At 55.2% G+C, this 12,120-nt stretch overlaps 1 protein-coding gene across 1 annotated transcript in view; it reads right to left on the bottom strand.

The window, feature by feature from the left end:
* Positions 1-2,460: 2,460 nt before the first annotated feature.
* RAD54L2 (RAD54-like 2 (S. cerevisiae)) overlaps positions 2,461-12,120 on the bottom strand; it is a 34,079-nt gene continuing 24,419 nt past the window's right edge. The window contains exons 17-20 of the mRNA XM_006770616.2: positions 11,901-12,119; positions 11,389-11,478; positions 9,415-9,507; positions 2,461-8,100 (exon numbers count right to left, since the gene is read on the bottom strand). Of these exons, the coding sequence (XP_006770679.1) occupies positions 7,097-8,100; positions 9,415-9,507; positions 11,389-11,478; positions 11,901-12,119 (1,406 nt within the window). The 3' untranslated portion in view covers positions 2,461-7,096. The remainder of the gene's footprint in view (positions 8,101-9,414; positions 9,508-11,388; positions 11,479-11,900; position 12,120) is intronic.

Genomic DNA, 12,120 nt, shown 5'->3' with positions numbered 1-12,120 from the left:
GGGAGACGTGGCCGTGGTCGTGGGCGCGTGCGCGCGGGGCCGGGAGGGCGGCGGCCTGCCCCTCCGCGTCTCCACGGCAACGAGCGTGCGTCTGTCCTCGAGAGCTGTCAGGGGGCGGGGCGCCCGGCACCTTCCTGCCTCCCGCACCGGGCGGGGCTGGCGAGGGGCCAGCGCGAGAAGCCCTCGGCCTTTGGGCTGGCGAGGGACGTGGCCGTGGTCGTGGGCGCGTGCGCGCGGGGCCGGGAGGGCGGCGGCCTGCCCCTCCGCGTCTCCACGGCAACGAGCGTGCGTCTGTCCTCGAGAGCTGTCAGGGGGCGGGGCGCCCGGCACCTTCCTGCCTCCCGCACCGGGCGGGGCTGGCGAGGGGCCAGCGCGAGAAGCCCTCGGCCTTTGGGCTGGCGAGGGCACCGAGACGGCGCGGCCCCAGGCGTGAAGGTAAGGTTGCCGGGTGGGCCGCGATGGGGAGCCAGGCTAGGGTCCGGGAAGCCGAGGTTTCCGGCATTTTTGCCACTTTCTCTCACTGATGTTTCCCGACAGACCTGGGACCAGAGCAAGGCAGGGCCACTTGCTCCCGTCTAAGAGCGGAGTAAACTGAGGCCCGATCTGAGCTCAAGGAAGAAGCTAGTGTAGCCAACCTCCGACAGCACACATATCAGCTTCCTGCCTCCAACTCCACTGCACTCCACCCGCCACCCAAAGCACAGGGGGGACCTGTCCCCCAGCCAACATGCCAGGACAGTCCTAGGGGTGAGGATACCGAGTAACAAAAAACCAAGGCTCCATCCCCGGGGAGCTCGCCAGGGCCACGCCCCCTCCCAGGCTCCGTCCTCCTGGCCCTGGATGCAGCGGCGGGAGGCTGGTCTGCCCTCAGCTGAGCGTGTACCAGCTAACTCCCCGGCCAAGTGTGAGCTCTTTGAAGACAGGTTCCATCTTCAGCTCCTATTTCTGAGGACCTACAGGCCTTTTAGGGCCCCAAAGGTAAAACCGTAAAAACCCTGCCCTCCTGAGAGGCCCAGTCTTGCAGTGGAAGCAAGTCTTGCTGGGCCACGCGTCACCTTGGTGCACCTGACACGGAAGTTTGATGCTTGGGAAGGCACTCGTCTTATTGCAGAGCCCACTGCCCACTACTGCAGACTGAACACACGGAGACTCTCATAATCTCGGCTTCCTTTCCCCCGGCTTCACACCGTTCCCTCCTCACCCACAGGGCCAGCCTCTGGGCAGCCGGCCCCTTACAGGCACTCGGGGCTGAGCCGCCAGGGTCGTGGCAGTTGTTTTGCTTGTGAACATCAGACACGTGATCAAACCTTTGGGTGCCCAAAGGGCCTGTGCACTGGCCATGATAGCGCTGGGTTTTGCTTCTCAGAAGCTTGGGGACTTCTCCCTCGAAACCCTTGTCTGGAGCTGCCCTTTCCTCATCTGGTCCTTTCTGCTCACTTCTTTAAAAAAAATGTATTTTTATTGATTTCAGAGAGGAAGGGAGAGGGAGATAGAAACATCAATGAAAGAGAATCATTGACCGGCTGCCTCCTGCACACCCCTCACTGGGGATTGAGCCCGCAACCTGGTATCGAACCCGGGACCCAACAGTCCGCAGGCCAACACACTGTCCACTGAGCCACACCAGCTAGGGCACTGCTCACTTCCTTTAGCCTGGTCGGGGAACTCCAGCGCCCCACGTCAGAATTCAGGGTGTGCCTTAGTTGCTTCAGCGCCACTGTCGGAAAGGAGTCGGCCTGTGACTGGGACTGCAAGCCATCAGCCTTCAACACTTCCTCTCAGAGCAAGCCCCGCCCTTGGTTAGGATTCCTGCAAGGCCTCCGATGGCCACCAGGAGGCTGAAGCCAGGGCACTTTCCTGGGGGGCAGGCCCAGCGTCTGAGCAGAGCAGCTCACCTAGCTATGCCCCCACCCATGCTCCACTCCAGTCCTAAGTCCCCGTAGCACATATTCTCCCTCATGAGCCCCGATTTGCCCTGTCTCTTGCTTTCCTCTGTCCAAGGAATCCCCACAGAGGCTCTTTAATGCTCCCTCAGTAAATTTCCAGAGTTTTCCCAGGGCTCCTCCCCTTGAACAGGGAAGAGTGGACACTCCCCTCTGTCCCCCAGCTCCTCAGGTTTCAAAGCCCTGGCTAGTTCTCTGGGAGGCAGTGGTTCAATCCTCTCACTCATGACAAATGGAGAAGGCTCATGTGGTGCTGCCAGGCCCCAGCCACTCAGCCTCTGCAGGCTGAGGCCCGGGTAGCCTCACGGCCCCTGAGGCAGCTTCACTGTCCTCTGGAGCCTGGAAAGGCAGTCCTGTCAGATGAGCAAAGGCAGGAAGCGGCTAGCGAGCTCACTGCCACGATCACTGCAGGGTCTGTCTGCCACCCCCCACCCCCCCCATGCTATCCCTCTGTGCTGTTACATCCCTTTCACCACTTGCCAAACAGCTGTGCAGACAATTCCTTGATCAAACAAGATTGCCTTCTTGAGTTTAAATTTTATTTTACAAAAAGAGAAATAAAGAAAACTGATAGGCAGTTATACTGACTTACAATTGTTCTGTTTGCTTTTTTAAAAAAGTGACATGAAACACAAGTAAAAATAAATACGTCATAGAAACAGCCAGTTGCCCAGTCTCTGGGGCAGGAGCACCTGCCCTGCGAGAGGAGGGAAGCCCATGACTACACCGGCAGAGCACCAGCCACAGGTGCTCCTCAAAGCCAGGTGCAATCCCAGGCCTCAGGGGGCGTCCTGAGGAAAGAAGACGGAAAACCAAAGCCAGGTGCCAGGTCCCTGGGGCCCCAACCCCCCCGCCCCCACTCCTGGCAGCAATGTGGCCTTAGTGGTTATCCACTGCGACCCCCTCAACCCACCTGGACCTCCTTCCCGACCCCTCTGGAGAGGGTACAGGAAAAAACCAGTCTTGAGCGGGCTAAGGGGATTCTTCTGCTGAGTCCCCAGCCCACCCTGAGTAACACAACCAGACAAGTCAGTTTACACTCATGTGCACATGAGCAGGTGTGTGCATATGCACACACACACTCACAGGCGCGCGCGCACGGGCGCACGCGCACACACACACACACACACACCTGGGCTGAGCTCTCTTCCAGAGGAGGGTCCTGGATCAGGTAACAGTATGAGGTCTCCCCTCTTCTGAATATCACCCCAGTAGTGGTAACAAAGTACCCAAATCTCTCCCAGCCTCTGCCCCAAAGACTCTGCAGCCTGCCTGGCTACCTCTCCCGGACTCAGATGCACCTTTTCCTCAGTCACATAGGCCCGAGAGAGGGGAGAGGCAGACACAGTCCCTGAGAGCAAAGAAGTTGGACATCGCCTGCTCAGGAAGTTCATTTTAAGACTTGGGTATTCATAAAAGGCCCAGGGCCAAGCTAGTGGCACAGACAGACATTTAGGGTAACAGTGGAATACACAGGGCAGAAGAGAAGCGCCAGTAGGAGGGGAATAGATGGGGAGGGCGACGGATGGAGAGTGAAGCACTCAGGCAGGCCTGGAGGGGCAGGTTCCTGGAACAGTGAGCAGAGGGCCAGAAAGTCTCCTGGGTCCACTGGGGAAGGGAGCTCCTCAGGAGTTCTGGTGGCAAAAGAACCGCTTAGCTGGGTGTACAGGAGGCCGGGGTTCGGAAGGGAGTCTGGTCTTCTGAGGAATCACAGGGAACTGGGAAACAGGAGGAAGGGTCATGGCCAGGAACACTAGGAACAAGGAATGTGAAGCCCCCAGGCCTTCCACATGGGAGGGGCACTCAGTTCCGGGGTGAGGCCAGGCTTGCACAGACGGAAGCGGACAACTTGCTCTGCTGACGACCCTGGGAGTGACGGTCCCCTCCAGACGCCTAAGGTTTGGTTGTCTGTTTCCACCCATCAGCAGAACTCCCCTAGCTGTGCTTCAGACCCTGGAGTGGGAAATATATTTAGTTGTGAATCACAAGTATATAAACTTCAGACACTAATTCCTACGGAAGAGAGTGCCAAGGACCAGCGTTATCCCGAAGTCGGGAGATGACAAAATAGGTGCTGAGCACAACTCGAGAAGGTGAGGACTTTGCAGAATCCAATCTGACCCAACAGGGTTCACTTACTTTCGTAAGTGGCTACTCTGTCTCTGTTCAATTTTTATCCACAGATACTAAGAAAAGGAAATCACACATCACTACACATGGAATCCTGAAGCAAGTTGTACCATATTCCCTTGGTGAGAACTTAGGCTGAACCAGCCAGACAGGGCTTCTGTGGAAGATGAGGGAGGGGAAGTGCCCGGGCCGGTCTCCCACCTCCCTCATCTTCCCATCCCTCCCTCACGCAGGCCTGGATGGCAGGTGGAGGCCACCAGCAAGTGTCTCTATCAAAGCAGCTGTAGAATATGGCCCATGGCCTCTGAGACAGTCCCTGCTTCCCCCACACACATGCTCACTGCCTACCAGCACACAGGAAGAGGCAGCAGGGAAGTCAGAAGGGTTTTCACGGTCATTAAAAAAACAAACATGGAACTGGTAGCACCCCAATTTCCCGTGACCCCACCCCCACCTGCCTACACAGTATAAGCTGCACATATCGAACAAAGCCTTCTCCAGCCGGGTCTGCTCTTGAAGCTATGGCCTCTCCCCAGTTATAGCAAGACCCAGCCCCTGGAAGCACTGCAACAGCAGGCACACACTGCCTCTCCTAATACCCATTCACTTCCCGACACCTCCAAAGCCCATCCCTCCAGTGACTGGTCTCAATTCCTTGCTGGAATAGTTTGTGGATTCTTGGAGCCTGCTGCTATGATGTTTTAGAGGTGCACACAGAATGACCCCTCCTAGAACACACACACACCTGCTCTGGGATCCCAGTGCTCTGGGGCCTTGGAGGTATCAACTGTGGCCCAGGGTGTGAGTGCGCTCTGCAAACCGGAGACCTGGGGTAGCTCACGCCCTCAGCACCAGCCTCAACCTGAAAGCCCACACTGAGTCCACTCACCACCCGCTCCTGGTGCATATGAGAGAGCACTGGTGAAATGCTATTTTAAATTACTAAAATAACTTGCATAGCTAAATTGTAGGTCTAAGGCTTCTATGAGTAGGAGAGTTAAGAGTCTGACAGGGTGCTTATGAAAAGAGAAAAAAAGCGCCTTAAGTCCCACTCTTGGTGTAACTGGATAGCGCGCGCGCGCGCACACACGTGCACACGCACTCACATTCATACATGCACACCCCCATCAGCCATCTCCTCATCTCTTCTCTGGGGACAACACCCCCGAGTGTGTAAGGCCCCCCAACAACGAAAACCAGCTGGTGGAAGAGTTACAGAAGCAGCTACTACTAGGGGTGACCTGACTAAACTGCCTCCAGGACAGGGGAGGCAGGGGCAGCAGCTGCCCAGTGAGGACCCCCCTGGGAGGGAGTGGAGCTCTGCAGACAGACACGGTGTGTTCATCATAAAGACCTGCCTGGAGCGGCCTCAGCAGGCAGGGAAAGCCAAGCGAAGACAGCCAGTGTTTACGCCTAGACTAGAGGCCCCACCCCTGGCACTGGCAACAAGAAAGGGTTGACCCAGAATGGCTGGTATGTTCTTTTAGGACAAAGCCAGGCTTCAGGCTCCTATAGAGGAAGGGCTCCTCCATGTTCCTTCAGAGGATGGAGGTAGCAGACGGCAGGCCCACACTGACCATCTGATAGGCTGGGGAAGTCAACACATTTCCCAATAGGAAATCAAGTCTGTTCCCTCAACGCAGCCATCTATGCACAGCACAGCGAGCCTGCCTCTAAGCCTAAGGATGCAACTCCAAATCTGGGTCATTTACTTCCCAATAGCAAACTCCATGACCCCGTTTCCAGCTCTGCGGAACGAGTCTCATCCCAATTCTCCAGACACAGGAGTCCCTGGTCTTCCTGCAAAACATGGCTATTTGGTGCACACCTTGGTCAAGCCTGGCTTTCTTTCCGTGGCCAGTTCACCACCCTCGGGGATGCCCTCGGGGATGTGCTCACCGGCAGCCATGGGGTCTGGGGTATTTTAAAACTGCCTTTCCCATCTCCTACCCTCTTCCCTACCCCAGCCTCCCCCTCCCACTACCAGTAACAACAAAAAGACACATGAAAAGTCTAAATAATAAATAATTGCCCATAAGAAATAAATTAACTGAGCTCTCTACTAGGGAAGGCAGGGGCAGGAAAGGCCACTGGGACAGGCAGTGGGGCTCAGGTCCATCCCTGTGAAGCAGGTCCTTCCAGCCTCCCCCACAGCACAGGGTTCCCCTCCCGCCTCGCAGTTTCTCTCCCTGGAAAGGGCTGCTCCGAGGCAGCCACTAGGGAGAAGCAGAGGGGCAATGCCCATTTCTCCCATTATCTCCCCCAAATTCCACAACCAATGTGGCTCTGAAAACCAGGAACTCAGGTTACCTGGGCTCCTCTTCACCCACGAGAAGGAAACTTGTGGTTTCCACGGTTCTCCTGGGCTCACCCTGACGTTCGTTCTAACTGCCATGAACCACCACACTCTGATTTCCATTTTTAAAAAGATAAATTCATTTTTCCCCCTCATTCGTCCCTCCCTTCCTCCCCCCCCACCTTCATCCCTGCTGTTACATACACGTACGTACACACATAAACACACACACGCACAGCACACATACCTGGTCTGCTTCCTTCCCACCCCCTAAAAAGACTCCACTTCACGTGGAATCGCAGTCTCCTCTCCCTGCCCACACTCCTTCTCTACCCCCCCCCCACTCCCCTCCCCTCTCCAGGCCAAGCTAAGTCACCCAGTAAGGCAGGTCTCTTGGGATGTTCCCAAAGACAGAGATGGGATGTGAGTGCCTACACTCAGAGGGGCAAGCAGGCAAGCTGACAGCTAAGCAAGGCAGCAGGAAGAGAGGTGGGCTGCCCGGCCCTCCAGTCCTGTTTGGGTCCCTGATTTCCCGCAATTGCTGCTCTGCTGGAATTTTTTGCCTTTGTTGGGCTGCAGCAGAGCCCTGCCACTATGGTCACCCCCCTTCCTTGTCCTCTTCCTGCCCCTCCTGCCAAGTGCCCTACTCTCAGAAGCCCAGACAGCTGCCTTCCAGCTTGGTGGGCAACCTGCTGGGGCCCTGAGTGAGGTGGAGCGGGGCTCCCAGCTATTTCCCAGTGACCTCTATCACATCATCGTCCTTGTCCTCATCGTCATTGGAGCTGAACCCCACCTCAGCCACCTCGTGAGAGTCAAATGGAGGCACCTGGGACTGGAGGAGGCCGCCAGCTGGGTAGCCCGCGTGGGAAGACATGTAGCCTGGGTAGACCGACATGCCCCGGGAAAGGTTGGTGGGCAAGACAGGGGTGGGGAAAGGGGCAAACATCCTTGGCTCGGACAGGAGTGGCTGTGAGAATGGGAGTGAGTAGCTGGGCAGCATCCCTGGAACAGAGGGGTTCAGCATGAAGGAAGGGGTGCTGGCAGTGACTGAGGTAGCCGTGGAAGAGGAACTGACGGGGCCTGCTGGCACCAGAGGGTCAGTAGTCACTGGAAACACCAGGCGGGCATCTGCCAGCAAATTGGACAGCTGGTAGTAGGAGGGGGGACTGCCCATAAACAGGGAGTTCTCCCCAGCCTGGGAGGTGAAGGGGGTGGTGAGGTTATGGTTTAAGGAGACGGGTGGCATGGCAAACCCGCCTGCAACTGGATACCCGTGTTCATACGGCTGCACGGGGGCTGGTAGATGGCCCTTCCTGGACCGCCGGCGGGCTGACTCCTGGGCAGCAGATGGTGTGACCAACTTCCGCTTGTGGCCCCTTAAATCCAAGACTGGGTGCCGGTCACCACAGGGCTGGCCGGTCACCAAGAGGGAACTGTTGAGGCAGTGGCTCCCAAGTCGAGGCTCCGTCCCAAGAGCAGTCCCAGGCACAGCACTGCCGTCCACCAGTTGGGCAGGGGGGCCAGGCAGGCCGGCGGCGGAGCTGGGGGAGCTCTGGCGGGGCTGGCGGGACTCGCGGGCAGCGGCCACGTCCGCGTACTGCTGCAGCTCGCTGAGGATCTCCGGGCTGTCGGGAGAGACAGGCCTGGCCAGCCCCTCAGGGTCGGGGGCTTTGGGTGATGAGGCACTGGGTCTGCCGTTGCTCGTAGACTCGAGAGAAGGCCCCTGGGAACCTGGGGACAAAACGTAGGTGACTGAGAACCAGAATGGCCAGGGAGAAAAGGAAAACAGGGGAAAGTTCCATGAAAGAACAAAAAAATCCCATCCTGTGTCCCCCAAAATTCAAATAGTTGGATGTATAAAGTCACCCAGTTAACTTTCCCCGAGGAAACAGGTCTCTCCTTTCCCTGACTGTAAAACTCCACAAGGTGAAGCCCACGAGGTCATGGACATGAAATGCTAAGTCATCGGTCTTAACCCCAGTCAGGCTTGCAGTGACCAGGATTGAAGAAAAGAGGAAAGTGCTTCTAACAAGTCACCCATCCTGGCTTAAAAGCAAACAAAAGCCTTGGCTGTGGAAGATGATGGGAGGCCTGATGGGGACGCCTGGAAAACCGGCTCTGGCCTGGACCTCCGGCACATGCGGAGCTGTTAACTCGTGTGATAATGCTGCTGGCTCAGAGGGGAATGCCCTTGGCCTTAGGCTGTGTGTGTGAAAATGTTTAGGGGTAAAAGTGACATGATGTCCTCGATTTGCAAATAGTTCAGATAACAGGAAGGGAGAGACGAAAGCGAGTGCATGGCGAAAGGAACAGTCATTGGTGCTGGCGCGGCTCCGTGGGAGCTCACGGTGCCGCTCTATCAACTGGGCTGGCTGTGTGCACAAAAAAGCAGTCTAGCTCTTGTGCCTCCCGGAGGAAGGATGGAGGAGCAGCTCTCCCACAGGGAGCCTGGCCAGAGCACCTCACTGTGAATGAGCCCACACACTCTTTAACCTGGTGATCCGCCCACATCTGGGGATTATGCTGCAGATACACCACGTGCCTGGGAGACAGTTCTGCATGTGGAGTACAGCAATCCGAGCACCCCAGGACAGGGGACTTGGGACGCACAGTGCTGTCCCACCCTGTCCCACCCAGCGCATCCTGTGCACGCCCTCCAGGAGGCACAGCTACAGCAGATAAGACACCAGCCCTGGGCTATCTATTGAGTGAAGGACTAACCAGTGTATTATAGTAAGTGAGCATTCATTTGAAAAATACGAAGGTAAGTTATACACACGTTTTTTATCCAAACAGGCACACATGCTTTTTATCCATAAAGACACAAACATCCCTGTACTGCATTCAGAATATCTCTGAAAATGACAGACGAGAAATGACTGGCTAGAGGAATGGCAGGAGAAAAACTTACTTTTCACTTTACCCCTTTTTGTATCTTTTGAATTGTGAACCACATACACATTATTTACTAAAAAATTAATTACAAGTGAAACTAAATACAACACATGTCCAGCGGTGAACGGGAGACAGAGCCGCATGCGATACCTGAGGCAGCCATCCGGCCATCTTCAGGGGCTTTGGGTTTGCCCGTCGCTCGGACAGCAAAGATCCGCCCGTCGCTGGTGCGGATGTACGTCCCTAAGAAGCACGAGGAAGACTGTGAGCAGCAGACAATGCCCTCCTGCCAGCCGTGGGCTGGGAAGCAGCTGTAAAACTAGGTCTCCCGCCCTCTCTCAGACGTCTGCAATGATTGGTGAGGACGGAGCTGCGGCCCAATATTAGCCCTTTTCTCCACAAACACTGACTGCATCAGCACCGCCACAGGCCCTGCTCTAGAGCCTGGCCCGCTGGGGGAGATGGACAGGCACAGAAGCACCCATCAGGAAAGGCTCATGCAGTGGAGGAAAGAAACGGGGGCGAGGAGGAGCACAGGCACTCTGGCCCACGCCTTCCTGCCTCAATACCCTTTGTTGGTGGGAACAATTCTAGAGCTGCGTTCCATTCCCAAACGCTAATCTACCATCCCGTGTGTTTTTTGTTTTTGTTTTTTAAATATATTTTATTGATTTTTTACAGAGAGGAAGGGAGAGGGATATCGAACCTGGGACCTTTCAGTCTGCAGGCCGACGCTCTATCCACTGAGCCAAACCAGTCAGGGCTGGTTTTTTTTGTTTGTTTTTTTTTTATCAATCTGGAAAATCGGGTCTGCCTCCAGGCCAGAGATTGGCAAACTTTTCCTTAAAAGGCCAATTAGTAAGTAATTCTGGCTTTGTGAGCCATCAGCTCTCTCTTGCAACTATTCAACTCTGTAGCATAACAGCTAGTGCCGCTATGGTCTAAAATACTTATTTATGGACATTGAAAGGCTGGATTTGGCTGATTGCACAGCAGAGCTTGCCCTTTACCCACCCTTGCTCTAGGCCCACAGGAGCCCAGTAAGGGGCAGGTAAAACCTCCTGTGTCTTGTATTTCACAGCAGCATCTTTTCCTTGAGCCTACAGGTACTGTGACCCAAAAGAGGCCGGGGCGAAACCTCCTACTGACACCGAGCCTCAGGAGCTCCCAGAGTGAAGGCTGGCAGGAATGACAGGCATTGACAGTGTCCTGACAGATTTCATCCCAGCAGTCTCACCTTCCTTGTAAGGAGGCAGAGGCAGTGGATTTTCCCAATGACCACACTTTGACCTACTTTTCCCTCCTGTTCTAAATCCCACTCTTCTGTTTTAAATTCACCAACAAAGAGTGAACCCACAAAGCCTAGCACCCCACTCTTGGACCCTAATAAAGGCAGAGACCCAGGTCCATGTTCTTTCTCTTTCTCCCCCGTGACCTCCATGTGAGACCCTTGGGCATAATGTACCCTCCAGAAGTTGTGAATAATGCTCTTGCATCTACAACGTTCCCTGATGGCTGCTGTGTGTTCCAGTCATAACAGCACAAGGGCTGGTTCAGCCACGGCACTGGCTCTGGGGAAATGTCCACAGGGTCCCACAGGTGGGGTGGGACCAGGTGAGTCAGGCATTCCTAGCCAACAGCACTGCAATCGATAGGCTGAGACACAAAACACAGTGTCTATCCAAACCCACCCCAAATTCTCCATAAAAACAATGTCGCCCTAGTCGGTTTGGCTCACTGGATAGAGCATCGGCCTAGGGACTGAAGAGTCCCAGGTTCAATTCCGGTCAAGGGCATGTACCTTGGTTGCAGGCACATCCCCAGTAGGGGGTGTGCAGGAGGCAGCCGATCGATGCTTCTCTCTCATCGATGTTTCTAACTCTCTAGCCATCTCCCTTCCTCTCTGTAAAAAATCAATAAAATATATATTTAAAAAAAAAAACAATGTCAAAATACAGGGATGCGGGGACCCTAACTCCCTTCTCTTAAGCCACTGCCAGATATCCTGGGGGCCCCGCCCACAATACTGAGCCCCTGGAAATGTCATTTCCTCATGCTGCCCGGATGTACGGATTCTGCTTCCCAGCCCGGACAGGGGACGGGCAGGCGGGCAGGCCGTCTCACCTTTCGTCCCGCGGATGATGTGGATGCTCTCCCCAGCGTTAATTCTCGCCTGTACATCTGTGGAGCTGTTGAGTCCAGGAATAACAATATCTATTGAAGACACAGACCTCAGATTTAGATTCCACAGGGCCTGACTAAAGCAGGGAAGGAAACCACAGTCCACGTCCACCCCGTTTCTCAGCGGATTCTCTAACGCCTCTCGGTGGGCAAAGGTCAGAGCCAAGGACAGCAAGGCCCGCAGTCCTCTCGCAGCTGTCTAATGGAGAATACTCCGAGAACCAGAAACTTCTGAGAAATCTGATCATCTTTCGGGTCAATTTCCCTGATTTAACTAAAATTTCATAGAGTTTCTGGTTTAGAAAGTTGGTTCAAATGGTTATTTCTCTGTATTTTTTCTCATCTCGGAGTTATTGGCAAGCGCCTACTCCACATCACTTTAGGAGGTTTGAGGTGTTAATAAATACTAAAATTCCTGCGTGACCAAAGTGATTTGAAAAGGGACAGCACCCAACCTGTGGTGGTGACCACCTTCTGCACAAGGACGCCCGCGCGCTGCAGGTAGTTGATGGGGAAGTTCACGGCTGGGTTTGTGCTGGAGGCACAGCTCACGCCGCCTCCCAGGGGGACATGCCGGGGCATCATGGGGATGGGGGTGGACTGCACAGGACGGACACTGGCCACAGGCTTCTCATCGCTCTTCAGCGCTGGCTGCCTGTGAGGGAATGACAGCGC

This window comes from Myotis davidii, unplaced genomic scaffold (assembly GCF_000327345.1).
Source record: "Myotis davidii unplaced genomic scaffold, ASM32734v1 scaffold663, whole genome shotgun sequence".
NCBI classification, from domain to species: Eukaryota; Metazoa; Chordata; class Mammalia; order Chiroptera; family Vespertilionidae; genus Myotis; species Myotis davidii.
This window is presented reverse-complemented; position numbering and strand designations above follow the sequence as displayed.